The sequence below is a fragment of the Delphinapterus leucas genome, chromosome 12 (genome assembly GCF_059928025.1).
Source record: "Delphinapterus leucas isolate spDelLeu-1000000601 "Yukka" chromosome 12, BTC_Dleu_Yukka2, whole genome shotgun sequence".
Taxonomy (NCBI): Eukaryota; Metazoa; Chordata; class Mammalia; order Artiodactyla; family Monodontidae; genus Delphinapterus; species Delphinapterus leucas.
Genome location: NC_143140.1, coordinates 56839236 through 56859653, shown reverse-complemented (window position 1 = coordinate 56859653; position 20418 = coordinate 56839236). Strand labels below are relative to the sequence as shown.

Below are 20418 nucleotides of genomic sequence, written 5' to 3'. Positions count from 1 at the left end.
TTGCTAGAATAGAAAAAGGAGAAAAAGCCAAGAACAATTTTTTTCCTCTTATGGTTTGACATACAAATAACTGTTGGTATGACATAGGCCCTAGTGGACGTATTTCAAATGTTTCTTGTAGATTAACTCTTAAAATCCATTCCTTATTTGGAAAGTGAATTATACTATAATCAATTCTTAGCCTACAAATAGTTACTTCATTATCAACTTCAATATTCTATCAACTTGTTCAAATATTTCATGTTCATAATTAATCAAACTTGCATGAGATTTCATCTTAAACCTCATTTTCTCTTAATGCTTTCCTAAATTTACCAAAATATCAAGAGATTTTTTTTAATGGTGTGTGTGTGTGTGTGTGTGTATAATTTTAAAAGTAAACCCAACTTTTGAAAAGAAACATTGGGGAAAATGGATGCCATGTGTGTTTGTTCCCATTTTCCTTTCAGAATTGAAGATCAAATTTTGTATATCTTAAAAAAAAAAAAAAAATTTGTATATCTGCGGTGGGAACTTTGGACCACTCCATGGATTTGTCTTTGGGATCTAGGATCTTCCCAGGCCAGGGCTCAAACCCATGTCCCCTGCATTGCCAGACATATTCTTTATGACTGTGCCACTAGGGAAGTCCCTAAATTGATTCTTTAATTTTAATTCATTTAAATTTAAAAGTAATATGGGTTAGTGGCTACTCTTTTGTGCAGTTTGTTCTGTCTGTGGCATATATGACATTTTCAGTAGGTAGCATTGGGCAACAAATAATTTGTGTTATGTGCTATCAGTTTTTTAAAGCAATATCTGTACCGATTGAAAAGCATTTTGGCTATCAGCATAACTATTATTTTTAACAATTTGAATCTTTTGTCCAGTTTACCCTTAAGGGAATGACTTCTGAAATGGCTTTATTATGTAGTACGTTTCCTATTTTTCTTGCCCTCTTAAAGTCGTTTAAAAAAAATATTGACAGCTAGGTTATTTAAATTCTCCCTACCTTACTGTTTTTTATATTTCCCCCACCCTGCCTCGCCAATCTTAGGGGTTAACAGTTAAGTGAGCTGGCTGGTACATATTTCCTAGTGCAGGAGAATAAGTATGAAATAAAATACTGAATTTTACAGCAAATTTGTCTTTCCTAAGGTTTAGGATAATCGCTTTTTATACCCTCAACTTGACTCTTTAATATTTAAATTTACCTACTGTAGATCTGCTTTTTTTTTTTTTTTTTTTTGCGGTACGCGGGCCTCTCACTGTTGTGGCCTCTCCCGTTGCGGAGCACAGGCTCCGGATGCGCAGGCTCAGCAGCCGTGGCTCATGGGCCCAGCTGCTCTGCGGCATGTGGGATCTTCCCAGACCGGGCCACGAACCCGTGTCCCCTGCATCAGCAGGCGGACTCTCAACCACTGCACCACCAGGGAAGCCCTAGATCTGCTTTTTGCTCCTGCAATTTAAAGGGGGTATTATATCATGTGACTGTCTCTCTTCTAAGATGTACCTTTTTCTGTGATTGTTACCCCTTCTCAAATAAAAGATAGCACGTGTAAGAAGTAACAGGAAGGAGTAGAAGGAACAGAAGTGGGTTTAAGTGGGTGGTGAAGATAAAGGTGAGTAGAACTGAGTGCAAGGAAGAATGGGTCTTTGAAGGTTTGAGTGGAAGTAAAGTAAAGAGTGAGAAAGATTATCTTGGAGATAGTACTTTGAGTTCTCAGAGAAGCTATTTGTTCTTTTGTCTTCTAATTCTTTAGAGCCTCTCAAGTATATTTGTCACATCAAAAGTTCTCCATAATGGCAGTTTTTCAAAGTCATTTTTTTGTTGCTATTTATCAATTTATGTGTAAGAATTAGGATCTTAAGAGTAAGTTCATCTAGGAAGTAGTTCTGTCAAGGAGGTTGCACCTTAGATAAACTCATGACAAACATGAAACAGATCACTGTACTTTTGGGCAAAAGTGTGTGCTTATGAATGGTGTCTCAGGTTCCGACTAAGCAGAAGCTAGGGAGGGGCTGTGTGATTGGTGACATGATGATCATTGATTCCCCTCTTTCAAGAATTGACAAGTCAGGGAGTGTCCTCATGAAATTTTTGTAGAAGTCCCAAGGCAGTTTGACCAGTTGCCTTTGCATGAGTTTGTTGCTGGTAGCCACTCTTCTCAGGGCTGGCTTGGACTGGATTGACTGGATTAGAGACTTTTTGGACTGTGCCTCCTTTTGTTTCCTATGAACACTCCTTTATATATTCAGTAGATGCAAGCTAAACCAAAAGAAGACAGGAGTTCAGAGTCTACAAATAACAACAAAAGCAAAATGAACACAGAAGAATAAGCAGGTTAATAGTAGAACTATTGACCAAATGGTGCTCCTCCAAAACAAAAGGCCACTTTGTACAAAGACCTATTTCATTGCAAATCCAAGGAAAATAAAATCTAGCAATGAGAACTCAGTGAAGCAAGTTGAAGCTTAGATCATTGTTGAGACAGACTCACGTGGTGGCAGATCTGAAGGATTATCAAAGTATGGGACTTGGGGACCCAGTGAACACTCTTCTTCGAGGACCCCATGGAATGATGCCAAATGAGAATCCTCAAGGTAATCTCAATGTAAGCTCCAGAATCATTGAGGGTTAAGACCACAGTTCAGTATCTGAAACAATGCATAAAACTGAGTTTATTGCTTACTTAATTAGGCAAAGCAGATTGTTAATATAAAATTTCGGGGAAAACTTGGAACTCAGGTTGGGCTTTCAGAGGTGAGAGTGAGTTCATGCCAACTGTAGATTTCCTGGAATGTGTCTGTTGTTGGCTGACTTTTAGAAGAAAGGGGCTAACTGATTGGTTTGCTTACAAAAGTATGTTCATTGAGATCTGTTGACATGTCATGATTAACAAGGTTTTAAACTTGTTCTAGATACCTGTTAACCATGGTTATATAGAAATATGGTTCTGGTTTTTATCTATAGAACAATTGCTCATTTTCAAGGATAGTGGGAAATTTTTTTATTAATGAATAGGTGTTATTCTGGGAAAGAGGGGTGGTGGTTAAGGTAGTGGTGGGAAGGTATTTCAGGGCCATGGGAATAGCATGTTTAAAGGCTTTAGGGATTGGAAAACACATAGTACACTTGGAAACTGCACATATTTCATATGGCTGGACATAGATTGCTAAGAGAAATGTGAATTAGTATTAGAGAAATTTCCTGAAAATCAGTTCCCTGAAAGCTAATATTAAGTGGATGATGTTTTTTGAAAAGTTCTTAGATGCTTTAAATTGGGTCTGTGCCAGTTGACCTCAGTTTGTTTCATTCATGTATGAGGCAGGATAGGGCCTCATAATTCCATTAAAAATAGGAAAGAGCTACTTAAGGGGAATCTTAAGCCCTTTCCCTTTTGCAGATAAAAATGAGTTTGTTGTTAATTTCAGGTTTGAATGTGTTTCAAATTCAGTTGGTGTGCATTGACTGGTGAGATTTTTAGTGGATTTGCTTTTAATGAATTGGTCATTTGACTGGTCACATGTTGAACTGGCTTTTGGTGACAGACTTTTACACAGGTAAATGTATTTCTCTGTGCGTGTGTGTGTGGCTGCAGAGGGGGACATCTGGAGGATGAGAGGAATAAGACTAATGTTAGATCATTAAAAAGTTCTTATTGTCAAATTTAGGAGATTGGCCTTTATTCTGGAGGTTTAGTGAGCCACTGATAGATTTTCATGTACTGAAGTAATATATTAGGGCTTTGGAAAATTTGGAAAATGGGCTGAAGGTGCTAGGTGGAGATAGTTTTTACTTCAATACTTCTCCCCTAAGAGGCTTTGCAGTAATCCAAGCAAAAGATGATGGAAACATGAATTAAGGCTATGACAGTGTATTGGGATAAATGGGTGGACTCAGGAGTACTGTATTTAGAGTGTGGGTTTTAGAGGACTTGGCTTTTTGAAAGGGGTTTCGGTGAGGACTTACTCATTTGAATGTCTGTTATTCTTTGGTCATATCGAGTTTGAGATCCAGATTTCTGGGGGGAAGTTTCATTTTATTGATCTGGATCCTAAAGTTTGATTTAGATAAGACATAGATATGGAAGGGGGTTCCCTAAGCCCACCCCCAGATTTGATGATTTACTGGGAGGACTTATAGGAGTTAGCACATAGTTGTACTCCCAGATATGATTTCTTACAGAAAAAAGATACAAAGCAAAACTGGTGTAGGGAAGAGGCGCATTGGGTAAAGTCTGGAAGATACCAAGCATAAGCCTCCAAGAGTCTTTTTTGCCAGTGGGGTCACACAGGACTCCACTTAATTTCTCCAGTGTCAAATTGTGACCGCTCATGTGAAATGTTGTTTACCAGGGTAGCTCATTAGAGACTCAGTGCCCATATTCTTTTTAAATTGGGGGTTAATCATGTTGGCACCTTCTGCCTGCTACATACCAGGAATTCCACATTCCCAGAAGGAAAACAGACGTTCAGCATAAACCACATTGTACAGTTTAGGTACAGTTCTTAGAATGGGGGGAAGCTCCTGAAATCCAAGTTCCCAGATGCTGGTTAAGGACCAACCTTGTAAGCAGGCCTTTCTAATGATAGAAATCCTGCCCTGTTAACTCTTTTGCATGAAACTGAGGCCATAAGAATGAATGAGACTAGGAAATCTATCAATTCCTTGATTGCATGGTTATGAACTTGCCTCTATCCACACAACCTCCATCTTTTTCCCATCTAAAGCTTAACCCTTCCTTCCACTTAGGTCCTAGCTGCTCCTGCTCTTAGACACCTTTCTGTCAATTATCCTTTCTCTCCTGCATAGTCAGACTTTCTATTTACTTAAATATGACCGTATCCTTTCAACCTGAGGAATTCATTCTTGACTGTAAGATCCCACCCCTATGTTTTACTCATTTTTTTCTTTTACAACCAGCCTTCTTGTAAATGAAAATTATACTATAGCTGCCTTTATGTTTTCCATTCCTATTCCTTATAGTTAGTTTTATTCCCCAAACTCCCCTGAAAATGGTCTTTTCAAAGTCACCAAAAACCTTCTTATTACCAGATCTAACAGTTATCACTCCTTGTCTCACTGGTGGCCTCTATTTTATTCGAGGGTTAGAATGAGAGGGCATCTACAGGAAGTATGTAGGTGCAGAAGAAAGGGAGAAGATCAGATATCTCTGCTTGAGGAGAATGGGAGAAGGAGGTAGAATAAAGACTAACAGAGAATCGCTGGGTATAGAAGTTGGAGGTCAATTTTTATGACTGTTCTTTGGGTTGAGATTTTTTTATAGTTTTTTAGCAATTCTGGTATCTAAGGTAGAAATGAAGGCTAGATCCAGTTCACATTTTGCTGGCTAAGTAGGAAGAAAAGACTCAAAGGCAAGGGAACTGGGGATATTGGCAAGATAATTTTTAAAGTCATGGCCAGAATTTTTGCATCTTTCACTATAAAATGTAAAGTACAGTTGTATTTTTGCCTAGATACCAACATTGTGACAATGTTATATTTGTTGGTTTACAAATATTTTCTGTGTTTCCCAGAATGATGCCATAGTTAAAATGTAACTGGGGAGACTAAGCTTTAATGGCCTGGAAAGGTGCTATTATAGATTTTCTGAACATTTTTCTTAAATATTTTCCCAGCATATTTTATAGCCTTGACTAACTTCTTTTAATACATGGACTTGTGGACTTAAACTTCTGGAATTAATAAGCTATTATTTTATTAGATAACTACAGCAGTTCAGCAGTGTGTTCAGTACTTTGAGTTGTGTAAGACCATGAAAGCTGATGAGGTTTTGGGACATTCAAAGCCTTGTGGTAAGTATGATATTTTGTTACATTTTAAAAATGGTAAATTTTGTTAATAAAAATAACTTAGTAATTTATTTTTTAATATCATGATAAATTAGATTGCTTTTGCTAATATAAAATACTTTCCACAAATTTAAGATATACCATAATGATGACTTTTTATAGCCGATCTACATTTGAGGTTATTGTAGTGAATCTTACCATCTGCAGTTCTTCAGTTCATACCACGGTGTATGTCCTAGTGTGTTATGCTGCAATAATACACTAAGGAAGAAAGAATGAATGTATCAGCCATTTATGCATTTTAGTGGGAGGAAAGTTTCTGTTTTATAAAATACTGTCTTATTATTGGACACTTCACCCCACTCTGTGATTCTTCTCTGCTTATCCTCAGTCTGAGCTAAAATATCCTAGTTATTTCATAATCTGGCCCTAATATATCTATCCAATCTCATATCTAGTTATTGATTAAAGTGAATCTTGTCTTAGAAGGCATACCAGTGCCTGTATACTTTGTTATTCCTACTCCAGCTGCCACTATCCATAATCCCCTACAATGATATAAATCTTACTGTGAAAGAATAAACTGTTTTCAGGAAGCTTCCTTTGCCTAGTGTGAATTTTTATTGCCCTTTTGCTTATGTCACACAACTTGCCATGTGAATTTGATGTCTTTTATCATTCTATTTTATGTCACTTCTCTAAGCAAATATTAAGTTCTTTGAGAATATGAAGATATCTTATAATTTTCTTTATCCCTGAGTAAATTCTTAACTCAAGGAAAATGGTCAAAGACCAATTATTAACAGGTTTCAATAGATAAGTATTTTGTAGTAGAGGAGAAAGTACAGAAGCCAGAACTTCGAGAGACAAAAAAGATATATAAGTTGATATATATATTCTATCATCTGTAAATTCATAAATTTTTCTACTCTAGTATTAAAATGTTGTATCTAGCTTTTTTTTCCCTCTACCACTCTCCCAGCCCTTCATGGCTTTGATTTTTTCCCTATCTAGTGAAGACCTCTGGGTGCTTCACTGCATTCTTTTGACATTTCTTTCAAAATTCTTGCTTTCTTTCAGAGTTTCCTGCCTGCACTTACTCAACTTTAGATCATCTCTGGTCCTCAGAAAATTGAACAGAGAGCATTGTAACGTTAAATTGATGGTGCACTGATGTATTTCTCTGGCTTCCATGGCTCTTTGTGTTGCTTTGGAATCAACTTAGATATTCTTTCTTCAGTGTTCCACTAGTCCCATCAAACCCCCTGCCTTGTTCCTGCCTACTTTTCTCTCGAGGAAACCTTGCATCCTACTTTACTGAGAAAAATGGAACATTTTGGATATGAAATCCCCAAATGTCCTGCATCTGTACCTACAGATGCATATTTATATGCCCTTATCAGTATTCCCTTCTCCAGGCTACAATGAAGAGTAATCCTTCCATTCCAGATTGATCTATTCGACTGTTCTTGATTCTGTTTGCATCTGGTGTTTTGTTTTTTTTTTTAAGAACCAGGACATTGCTTCATTTGTTTTGTCTCCCCTTCTATTGGTACCTTTCCTTGCATTCTCTAAACCTACTCATATCTTTCATATAAAAAACTGAGCAAGTTCATATGTACCTCACATCTCTCTGCTTCCCTTAAGAGAAAAGACCTTCCAAGTGTTTAATATATACCCAGGTCCCATTTCTTTACCGCCTATTCACTTCTCAACCATGGAAATGAGGCTTTTATTTCTATGGTTCAGTGGTCTTCCCATTATTAACTTTCTCTTCTTTCTTGCCCTCATTTTATAGCATTCGCCTCTCTTGACCTTTTCCCTCATCTTCCTAGTACCATTCTTTGATTTCTTCATTCTCATCTAATAAGTTTTTCTTAGTCACTTGAAAGGCTCTTTTCTTTATATGTCTGTGCTCACAAAAGTTTTGCCTTTTATTTTTTTTTTCAGCTTAGTCTACCTGTTCTTTCTTGAAGGAGCCCATTCACTCTCATGGTTTCAAATATTACATATTTATATATATAAGTGATGACTCCAAAATATTTAAGTCTATACTGCTTTCATGAATTCCAGACCAATGTACTCATTATATTTAGTATTCTATCTGGAAGATCCATGGCAACTTCAATATTAAAATATCAAGGACTGAAATCACTATTCTCTTTCTAAACATTTTTTCTTCAGAATTAAATAGAAGAAGAATTTACTGTGTACACAGATATTTGAGTTAGGAACTTGAGAAATTTTTTAATCTTTTCATGGTCTGCATGTAATTCTGGCTAAGGCATATTGATTTCAGTTCCTTAAACGTTTGTCTGCTGTTCTCCATTCTTTTCTCTTATGGAGGTTTTTGTTCATGATTTTCCTAATGAGTCTTACTTTAAGCCTTGGCCGCCTTCCATTCACCTTTCCATGTTGCCATCAGAGTCAGTTTTCCACATGCATGTTTGATTCCTTTCCTGCTTGAAACCCTTTAATATCATCCCAATTGCCTCTATAATAAAGCCCATACTCTTTCTGCAGCTCAGTCCTATGTGATCTGCTGCAGCTACCCTCTAGCTTTTGTTTCTCCTACTTGTCCTCGCTATGCTCTGTATCAGGCTGTTTGCGGTACTCTGAATTGGAAGCCCAGTTTCATGCTGCTTCTTGGTTTTTGACACCAGCAAATAGTTCAGGGTCTTAAATAAAAGAGGTACTCAATAGATCTCGAATGTATGGATGAATGAGTGAATAAATGATATATGTTAGAAGGAGTCTGTATTTTAGAGATTGTAATTTCTTTTGCAAACATGGTTATAAATATCGTTTGTAGTACTGGCTTTTAATTGGTAGAATTAAACAATAAGTAATGTTTTATATTCCTTTCTTCCTTAACTTGAAGTATCTTTATAATGAGAGATAACTAACAATCTTATGGTGTTTGTTTTAGAATGAACACGGTATGCATGTTGTACTTTTCTGAGGTTTGACAAATTTTATTATGAATGCTTTTCTTCAGATTTAGGTGTGTTAAAGTCTCTTGGGAAACAGTAAAGAATGTTTAAAAAAACTTACACCGAGTGTCTCCATTATAGACTGCAGCCTTGTTTAATATTCAGCCTTGTTTAATGAAATAACTACTGTAAAATATAATGGCATTAAAACAAATATAATTGTTTTTCTTTTAAGGGAATAAGCAGAAAACTTTCTACTACTCAGGACAAGAATTACAATATATTTATTTTATTCACTCACTGTGCCTTTTAGGAAGATTATTGATCTATACACAAGGCAGAAAGCTATTTCCTATAAAGCTGAAGAATAGAAAAGGTAAGTACAATTAGATATGAATATGTTCAGGTATGGTAAGATTTGTGCTATGGATTTTTAAAATTTAGAGGTTTGGCTTGGTCTCTCCTAGGGTACTGAGCAACGTACCTTTTGTTCTGCTGACAGGCTTACATATCGAAGTGTTATTATTTTTTTTTGTTTTTCAGTATGTACTTCTTCCTATATGTATAATTTTATTTTCCCTGTCTTTAATATTTTCCTTATTTTTTCTCTGACCTTCAAAATCCTAGATATACTGGATGATCCAAATCTGGATACAGAGTTGGAAGTCCTTGTTTAAGTTCTGGTTCCCCTAAAAACTAGCTGAGATCTTTGGGCAAATCACTGAACTATTTGTTTCTTTATCTGTAAAAACTAGAATATCAGTGCTGGACTCAGGGAATATTTGAGATGATCACAGAGAAGAGGTTTGGGAATAGTGTTTTATAAACTGCAAAGCCCTGTACCATATGATATATTACTATATTATTGTTACCCTAAGTCCCATTTTTAAAGTTTTCTTTTTCAGAATTCACATGCTGTTAGTGGTCTTCCTTACTTTCCTTAAAACTTTTGTCGATTCTAGGAATATAGTACAGAGTAGAGATCAGCAAACTTTGCCTGTAAAGTGCCAGATAATAAATATTTTGGGCTTTTTGGGCCACATACTCTCTCTGTTGCATATTCTTTGTGTGTGTATATATGCACACGCATACATGTGCAAAAAAGTTAACACATTAGGCAAGAGACCACTATCCTTAGAAAAGGCTGCTTGCAAGGCTGGACTTTGGCTGGTATCTAGGAACTTGGATTTTTCATTGTTGCCAGAACTAATAACATTTTAGGCACAGTGAGCCATTCTTAATACAAACAATGTGTTTTAAGCTGAAAACCTGCTTTCCTTCTGGGTGTCTGGAATCCTGGTATGTATTGGACAGCGAGTGCTTATGTATACGATCAGTCTCCAATAAAAAACTTTGCACATTGACTCTCTAATGACCTTCCTTGGTAGACAGCATTTCACATGTGTTGTCACAACTTGTTGTTGGAAGAATTAAGTGTATTCTGTGTGATTCCTTGGGAGAGGACTCTTGGACAGTTGTACCTGGTTTGCTCTTGATTTCACCCTATGTGCCTTTTCCCTTTGATTTTACTTTGTTTCCTTTTGTTGTAATAAATCATAGCTGGGGGTATTACTGTATGTTTAATTCTGAGTCTTCCTAGTGAATCTGGGAATGGTTTTGAGGACCCTGACATGTTTTACACACCTTTTAAAAATGGAAAAATCATTCTTAGCTTGCAGGCCTTACAAAATTAGGATATGATGGCTATAGATTCCCATTCCTGTTATAAAGTATCTTCATTTTGAACATTTTATACTGTTTCCTAGTTGTTCTACTTAAGCCTTTTCTCCATGGTTGATTGTGAACTCCTTAAGAAAAAGTGTTTTATGTACTTTTATGTGGTACTGCCATATAATCCTACGTATAGTGGGCACGCAGAGAAATGACTTTCAAGAAAAGAGCTGCCGTTGTATAGGATATTGTTAACTTTACAGAAATAGAAAGATTAATGTATATTTGTGCTGTTTCAGGTGTTCAACTTAAATTTATGTCTATCATCCAACTTATTTAGCATTTTTAATTGACTTTTGACAGCAACATTTTGGCCTATCAGATGTCACAGATCATCTCAAAACTCAGTTTTGAGACATCTATCCTACTGTATTTAGTATAGGTCAGCATTCACTTTTAATTCACATGTGCTTTCACCAGAAATTTTTTATGTAAGCTTCTATAACAGGTGTTGGTAAACTACAGCCCATAGACCAAATCTGATACACTGTTCTGTATGGTTTTTGAGCTAAGATTAGCTTGTATATTCTTAAATTATTGGGAAAACTTAATGTGTGATGGGGAAAAAATATATAAAATTCAAATTTCAGCATACATAATTTTTTTTTGGAAAATAGCCACACTCATTCATTTGCAAATTGTCTATGGCTACTTTAGTGCATCAAGAGCAAAGCTGAATCTTTGTGACAGACTGGCCACAAAGCCTACACTATTCACTATCTGGTCAAGGTTTGCTAACCTCTATTCTACAGTGCTATATAGGTAAGTTAGCTGGACTAGCATGTTAAGCTGAATTTTACTGCTCCTAATTGAATAAACTGAAACAGCCCTGATCAGATTCATAGATCTTTCTATGGTAGGTTTATATTAAATGATTGGTTCAACGTAAGTGGTAAAACTACACCTTCACATAGCACCTATTGCATCATTTACCCTTGTTATCTTTTAATTTACTATGTCTAATTTATTCTTCCTGATATAATCTTGGATTATAGCCCCTTTCTCCCTAATTGTACCACAGTCTTTATGAAACCTCAGATTAGGAGGATGGAAGCTTAGTTAAAATTTTTCTAAGTTGTAAACATATGCTAGAAAATAACTTTTTTTTCCTTCCTTTTTGAAGATTCAGTATCCCTTGCAGATCTGCTGGTTCTGTTTACCCAACTTATCTATTACTCACCAAGTTGTCCAAAGATGACATCACCTGGTCATTTAGGTAATTCTGCTTCTATTGTTATTATAAATAGAGAAATAGAAACCATCTAAAAATATTCTATTTTCTGGATGTTTTGAGTGATGGACCTAGTTTAGTAAAGAGGTTTCATTAAGATGCAGCATTATTCATAAGAAATTACATTGGTCCTCCCAGATGCCTTCACAGGAGAATTCTATCAAACATTTAGAGAAGACCTAACACTGATCCTTCTCAGACTCTTCTAAAAAACTTCATTCTACGAAGCCACCATCACCCTGATACCAAAACCAGATAAAAATATCACAAAAAAAGAAAATTATAGACCAATATCACTGATGAACATAGATGCAAAAATCCTGAACAAAATACTAGCAAACAGAATCCAACAGCACATTAAAAGGATCATATACCATGATCAAGTGGGATTTATCCCAGAGATGCAAGGATTCTTCAGTATACGTAAATCAGTGTGACACACCACATTAACAAATTAAGGAATAAAAACCATATGATCATCTCAATAGATGCAGAAAAAGCTTTTGAAAAAATTCAACACCAATTTATGATAAAAACTCTCCAGAAAATGGGCATAGAGGGAAGCTACCTCAACATAATAAAGGCCATATATGACAAACCCACAGCAAGCATCATACTCAACGGTGAAAAACAAAGCATTTCCACTAAGATCAGGAGCAAGACAAGGATGTCCACTCGCCACTATTATTCAACATAGTTTTGGAAGTCGTAACCACAGCAATCAGAGAAGAAAAAGAAATAAAAGGAATACAAGTTGGAAAAGAAGTAAAACTCACTGTTTGCTGATGATGTGATACTATACATAGAAAATCTTAAAGATGCCAGCAGAAAATTACTAGAACAAATCAATGAATTTGGTAAGGTTGCAGAATACAAAATTAATGCCCAGAAATCTCTGGCATTCCTATACACCAACAATGAAAAATCAGAAAGAAAAATTAAGGAAACACTCCCATTTACCACTGCAACAAAAAGAATAAAATACCTAGGAAGAAACCTGCCTAAGGAGGTGAAAGACTTGTACTCAGAAAACTATTAAACACTGTTGAAAGAAATCAAAGATGACATAAACAGGTGGAGAGATATACCATGTTCTTGGATTGGAAGAATCAAAATTGTGAAAATGACTATACTACCCAAAGCAATCTACAGATTTATTGCAATCCCTGTCAAGCTACCAATGGCATTCTTCACAGAATTAGAACAAAAAATCTTACAGTTCATGTGGAAACACAAAAGACCCCCGAATAGCCAAAGCAATCTTGAGAAAGAACAATGGAGTTGAGGGAATCAGGCTCCCTGACTTCAAACTGTACCACAAAGCTACAGTAATCAAGACAGTATGGTGCTGGCACAAAAATGGAAATATAGATCAAGAGTACAGGTTAGAATGCCCAGAGATAAACCCACGCAAATATGGGCACGACAAAGGAGGCAAGAACATACAGTGGAGAAAAGACAGTCTCTTCAGTAACTGGTGCTGTGAAATCTGGACAGTTACATGTAAAAGAATGAAATTAGAACACTACCTAACACCATACAAAAATAAACTTCAAATGGATTAAAGACTTAATTGTAAGATCAGGCACTATTAAAACTATTAGAGGAAAACATAGGAAAAACACTGACATAAACCACAGCAAGGTCTTTTTTAACCTATCTCCTAGAGTAACAGAAATAAAAACAAAAATAAACAAATGGGACTTAAAAGGTTTTGCACAGCAAAGGAAACCATAAACAAGACAAAAAGACAACCCTCAGAATGGGAGAAAATATTTGCAAATGAAACAATAGATAAAGGATTAATCTCCAGGATATACAAACAGCTCATGGAGCTCAAGTATCAAGAAAACAATCCAGTTATAAAATGGGCAGAAGACCTAAATAGACATTTCATCAAGGAAGACATACAGCCAAGAGGCACATGAAAAGATGATCAAAACCACTAATTATTAGAGAAATGCAAATCAAAACTACAATGAGGTATCACCTCACGCTGGTCAGAATGGCCATTATCAAAAAAATGCTGGAAAGGGTGTGGTGAAAAGGAACCCTCCTGCACTGTCGGTGGGAATATAAATTGATAACAACCACTATGGAAAACAGTGTGGAGGTTCTTTAAAAAACTAAAAATAGAACTACCATATGACCCAGCAATCCCACTACTGGGCATATACCCTGAGAAAACCATAATTCAAAAAGAGACATGTACCACAGTGTTCATTGCAGCACTATTTACAATAGCTGGACATGGAACCAATCTATATGTCCATCGACAGATCAATGGATAAAGAAGATGTGGCACATATATACAATGGAATATTACTCAGCCATAAAAAGGAACAAAATTGAGTTATTTGTAGTGAGGTGGATGGACCTAGAGTCTGTCATACAGAGTGAAGTACATCAGAAAGAGAAAACTACCGTATGGCAACACATATATATGGAATCTCAAAAAAAAAAAAAATGGTTCTGATGAACCTAGTTGCAGGGCAGGAATAAAGAGGTAGACACAGAGAATGGACTTGATGACATGGGATGGGAGGGGGAAGCTGGGGCAAAGTGAGAGTAGCATTGACATATATACACTACTGAATGTAAAATAGTTGGCTGGTGGGAAGCAGCAGCATAGCACAGGGAGATCAGCTTGGTGGTTTGCGATGGCCTAGAGGGCTGGGATAGGGAGGATGGGAGGGAGGCTCAAGAGGGAGGGGATATGGGGACATGTATATGCATATGGCTGATTCGCTTTGTTGTGCAGCAGAAACTAACAGGGTATTGTGAAGCAATTATACTCCAATAAAGATCTATTAAAAAAAAGTAAAAAAAAGGAAATGCCTTGGTCCTGGAAGTAAACCATGAAATTTAATTTTTTTCACTGATATTTAAGGTGTATATTTTTATTTAGAACCAGTTTTGCTGAGAATTCTGATGTTTAAGATCAAGATGTTCTTAAATGATATTAAGATAAGTTCGATAGGTACTAGTGTGTTCTTTATTGCTATTTTCTATCCTTTATATTTTCTTGGGTGTTTTGATCAGCTTGCTTGTTTCAGCTTATATCCAGTACTTATTTTCGGGGTCGTCTTTTATTGAAGAATAAGGCAAAGGAAAACCTTTTCTTTTTTTCAGAAAAATACCTTTTAGTCTTATAACTGTTGGCTGACTTATAAAATTTTTTTTAAATGTTAACATTTAAAAGATAACTTGTATTGATATTTAAAGGAAAAAGTTTGTTTTCAAAGTAAAACACTTAATAACAACCCGCCTCCTCCCCCCCCGCAGATTTATAGACTCAAACATTCTAAACATGGAAGTTACTTTAGAAATGATGGTACAAATTCTTAGAGGAACACAGGTGAATCACAGAAAAAAATTATTTGGGTCATATATTAGTGTTGTAATACATCTATCAATTGGTAGGTTTTATCCATGCAATTATAACGGCCTATTAGTCCTAACAATGTTTCTCATACTTTTTCTGCCTTTAAGGTATTGATATTTACATGTATAAAGTACTAGGTTAGGTACCCCTGCTATATGCTCCTACAGCATACTATGCTTCCTTTATGAAAAATATTATCCTTTGTTATAATTGATAATGTCTTTGTTTACCATCTTGTGAACTATTTGTCTTATTTACTTCTTTGTCTATGTAGTACTCAAAAGTAGCAGAAAGTTGAATGAATGAATGAATAATGGTCAGATGCTCATCAGTAGTCTCTCACTGCAAACAGCATTTCTCATCTTGAGCTGGTTAAAAAAATCACTGAACTTTTCTGTTTTCCCTTTCTGTCAAGTATTTGCTTAGTGTATTTATGGAGTATGGAATACTGTAGTATAAATTAAGAACTTTGGTGTTTTAGTCTTGTATCTTACTAGGACAACCTTACGTTACTAACTTTTGTAAAACACTGTTTTGTAAAACTTTATTATTTTCATGTAAAATACTATTTTGTTCAGTATATTAGGAGTTCAAGTGTCTGGAAATGTTAATTTATGAAACTAAAAATACCATATTTATTTTAGGGACTGTTCCCCATATCATATTTATTTGTATCTGTGTCTTCTTATGTATATTTTAAAACAAAGTCTTAAAAATTCTCATTCATTTCATTGGTTTTATGGTAACATAAGAAGTATTCTAGTCTCCATTAAAGTTTCTCCTCTGCCTTCTTTTTGGCTGTGTTTTGTCTTAATGACTCTAATTTTCTACAAGGCTTGACACCTGAAGACACTTTCTTATTTTTTAAGAAAAAGAAGAAAAGTGAATACAATAAGTAAGGTGTTTGCCAGGAGGGGAGAAGTTGTAAATCTGTTTCAGACCACATTCTCACTATCAAGCAGAGCTTTAATGTCAAACAGCAAATGATCTCATGGTGTCTTTTGGTATTTATATTATCATTTACTCACTTTTATTAACTTGAAGATAAGCTAACATTGTCTTAAGTTTAAGGTCATAATTTGGTAATAAATCATCCTTTGGGCATCCTTTAATTAACCTTGATGAGCTTTTTGGAACAGCAGTAGTTAACAGAAATAAAAGATATAATAATGTTCTAAGTTTTAATTTTCAAAAAATACTTCTTCTTTATCAGAGAATTACTCTCCTGCAAGTATGGTAACTGAAATTCTTTGTATACTCTGTGATCAAAAAGAATGTGCAATTGAATGTTTATATAACAGCACTGTGATCGAAGCGCTTCTTCAACCTATTCATAACCTAATGAAAGGAACTAAGGTTAGTATTAAAGAGTCTCTTAATTGGATATTAGTGAATATTCAGTGGGACTTCTAAATTTGATAATCTGAAGTATTATACCATTTTCCCTATAAATGTATTTTAAATCTTAGTTATACAATCAGTTGATTTTAGTTGTGACAATGTGGGGAGAAAGTACAATAACATCTTAAACTTGTTTTGGTCAGGCTTAGATTGTAAGGACTAAAGTTATTATATTAAGCTATTTGTCTAATGAGTCTTGTGAATGTTTTGTTGTTTGTTTTAACGGCAACTGTATAGCCTTTGGAAATATTTTCCTGAAGAGCCAGCTTTGTTTTACATGAAGAACAAGTACTACTTTAGAAAAACTTATAATTATCGCAGTTCTGAACATACATATATGTCTCTTTACAGGTTGTACAGTATATTTCCTTACATTATATAATTTAACCTTCACAGCTGAGGCTGAAAGAAGCAAATTGCTTAAGGTCAGACATTTAACAGGTGGAAGAGTTGGTACCACTACCACTAGTGCAGTCTAATATATCTCTCCACTTTTTATGACTTAAATTTCTGGGGAATGACTTAAAGCTTTATCAGTAGGCTACAGGTTTTCGCCTTTCCATGTCTGTGTTTTGTAGTGTTTTTATTAGCTTCGTCTCCCTTTGCCCACCTCTCAATGGGCTGGGCAGCTGCTCACCCATTCAAGTATTCATTATTTATTGCTCATTTAGAAAACATTAAGCATTTATGTGAATGTAGTACAAAGTATGGAATTCTAGGAAAGTAAGTAGATATAATGAAAGTATTTTGACCTTAGTCAACCTCAGGGAAACGAGATGAGCAGAGAAGAAACAAATAGAGCATAATACACAACTGAATATTATAGAATGCCATAAAGTAAATTGTGAAACGTAAACCCTATACCAGAGCTGAGAAATGTACTCCTGAATCTTGAGCCATAGCTATTGTTTGCTTCTTTGCTTCATACATCTATCTTTAACTTTCTGTTTTCTTTTGGCATCTTTCTTTACCAGTATATACTGGTAAAGCTAGTTTTAGTACTTTTAGGAATCAAAAGTGGGGAAATATGATTGGTCCAACCTATGTTTTCTCATTAGATGACAGCATTGGCTATTTGCCAGCCCATGAATTGGCTGTCCTTAGTCACACCTACAACTCATGACCCAACAACCAGGTGTAGGAAGGGATGGTATCCCTTAGAAAAGATGGTAGTTTATTAGATACCATGTATAATAAAATTAGATCGGATATACAGGAACCCAGTGAGTGAGAAGTAAAGGGCTAAAAAGAAGAGCTACTGCATTTGTCAACTAGAATTATATACATATAAAACTGTGATAGCAAGTTTTTCAACTGTCTAAATAATCAATAATTGGTTTGGGTAAAAAGTGTGTATGTATTTGCCTTATCAACTGTGCTGGTACGAGAATATAATCTAATGACACATTTAATTCAGACATTATTTCACAGCCAAACAATCAACTTTTTTGTTGTGGTAATATAACTTTATTGGACTACACGACCACCCTTGAATGTTAGTCTGTGATATGTTAGCGTGTCTTAAAATTATATATTTAATGTACAGGCTGCTCCAAATTGCTCTGAAACAGCTTTAATTCATGTAGCTGATATTTTGGCAAGAATTGCTTCTGTAGAAGAAGGGCTTATTCTACTACTTTATGGAGAAAATGTGAGCTCTTCTGAAGAAAAAAGGTATGTTTCTGTTTTGAATTTGTGGAATTTTTTAGCATATTTTCTCATACCTGATTTAAAGTTTCCCAAAATTTTGTCATATATTAATGAAAATCGGGATAACTATTCTAGACATAGTTAGGTTTCCTGATCAACTGCTAACATTAGATCATCAGAAAGTTGCAGGAGTAACCAGGATTATGGATTATACAGGCAGAGTAGGTCTTGATGTCTGCAACTTCAAAATAAGAATAGGAGGGTTCACTCTACATGGGATCTTTTTTGCTTCCTTGGACTGTACTCTATCAACTTCTAAAGCCACACATGATTGATTTCAAGTTAAACCACACAATGGAAATGCTGACTACTTCCACATCTTCCTTCTCTAACCCCTACTCCGTTCTATCTCCTGGCTTAGCCAATGGTAACATTTTGGTTATGCTTCCAGACTTTCTCTGCACCTATAATGATGCATCAAGTATATATGTTCATGTTTATAGAATTCTTTCTCATTTCAAAAATGGTGTATACATTACTCTGCAGTTTTTTTGTGTGTAACCAAAGCATCTTCCTAGGTGAATGAAACATTTTTAATAGCTCTGATACTTTTTTGTATGCTTTACCATAATTTATTCAAACTTCTGTCCAATTATTGGATATCAAGTTTGTTTAGGATTTTGCCTTCATAAATAACACCACAGTGAGTGTTCTTTTATCCTGTTGAAGTGGTAGATTACATTAATTAACTTTCTGAATATTGGACCAGCTTTGCGTACCTAGAATAATTGTTTTTATACATTGTTAAATTTGATTTGCTAATATTAGTAGAGGATTTTTGTCTGTGTTTGTGAGAGAGATTGGTCTGTAGTTTTTGTGATCTTTGGCCTTACTGTAAAATGCTGGTCTCATAAGTTAGGAAGTGTTCTGCGTCGATCTTATGGAAGAGATTTGGCATAATTTCTTAAATGTTTGATAGAATTCACCAGTGTACCTATTTGGGTGTGGTGTTTTCTGTTTAGGAAGATTATTATTTATTCTATTTCTTCAATAGATTTGGGTTTGTTCAGATTGTTAGAATTTTGGCAGGTTGTGTCTTTCAAGGAATTGGTCCACTTATCTAAGTTTTAAATTTGTGGGCAGAGGTTTTTTTTTTTTTTTACAGTATTGCTTTATTACCCTTTTAAAGTCTATGGGATTAGTAGAGACAGCCCCTCTTGATTCTGATGTTAATTTGCTTCTACTTTTTCTTTTTCGCCTCTAACCTGTCTAGAGGCTTTTCAATTTTACTGATCTTTTTAAAAGACTAGCTTTCCCCCCCTCTGTTCATTTCCTGTTTTTAATTTGACTGATTTCTGCTCTAGTTTTTATTGTCTTCTTCCTTTTGGATTTAGTTTCATTTTCCATGGTGAAAGCTTAGGTTATTGAATTTTAGGTTTTCTTTCTAATATGTACATTCAATGATATAAATTTCCCTCTAAGCACTGCTTTTGCTGCATCTGACAATTGAGTTGTGTTTTCATTTTCATTAGTTCAAAATATTTTTAAACATCTCTGGAGACTTCTTTGACCTCTGAGTTATTTATGGGTCAGAGAGTATATTTTGTATGATTTATATTTTTAATTTGTTAAAATGTGTTTTATGACCCAGAATGTGGTCTCTTAGTGAATGTTATGTCTTATGTGAGCTTTGAGAAAAATGTATATTCTGCTATTGAAGTATTCTATACATACCAGTTATGTACTGTTGGTAGTTGGTGGTGTTCAGCTATGTCCTTACTAGCTTCATGCTGGATCTGTCAATTACTGACAGAGGGGTGTTGAAATTTCAGACTATATCAGTGAATTCATCTTTTTCTCCTTGCATTTCTGTTAGTTTCTGCTCCATGTATTTTGATACTATTGGGTGCATACACATGAAGGATCGTTATGTCCTTTTGGAAAATTGACCCCCTTTATTATGTAATGTGCCCTTTGCGTAATTTTCCTTGCTGTGAAGTCTGAAATTAATATAGCTACTCCAGCTTTCTCTTGATTGTCAGCATATGTCTTTCTTCATCCCTTTACTTTTTTTTTTTTTTTTTTTTTTTTTTTTTTGCGGTACGTGGACCTCTCACTGTTGTGGCCTCTCCCATTGCGGAGCACAGGCTCCGGATGCGCAGGCTCAGCGGCCATGGCTCATGGGCCCAGCCACTCTGTGGCATGTGGGATCTTCCCGGACCGGGGCACGAACCCGTGCCCCCTGCATCGGCAGGCGGACTCTCAACCACTGTGCCACCAGGGAAGCTCCT

At 35.5% G+C, this 20418-nt stretch overlaps 1 protein-coding gene across 4 annotated transcripts in view; it reads left to right on the top strand.

The window, feature by feature from the left end:
- Window positions 1-20418, top strand: part of TBC1D32 (TBC1 domain family member 32) — a 193854-nt gene that overhangs the window by 37704 nt on the left and 135732 nt on the right. For 3 of the 4 annotated variants that reach the window (XM_089921967.1, XM_022555523.2, XM_089921969.1), the window contains 5 exons: window positions 5709-5799; window positions 8965-9105; window positions 11584-11676; window positions 16290-16432; window positions 18024-18151. In XM_089921967.1, coding sequence (XP_089778093.1) covers window positions 5709-5799; window positions 8965-9105; window positions 11584-11676; window positions 16290-16432; window positions 18024-18151 — 596 coding nt within the window. The remainder of the gene's footprint in view (window positions 1-5708; window positions 5800-8964; window positions 9106-11583; window positions 11677-16289; window positions 16433-18023; window positions 18152-20418) is intronic. The other variant, XM_089921968.1, reaches the window with a different exon arrangement.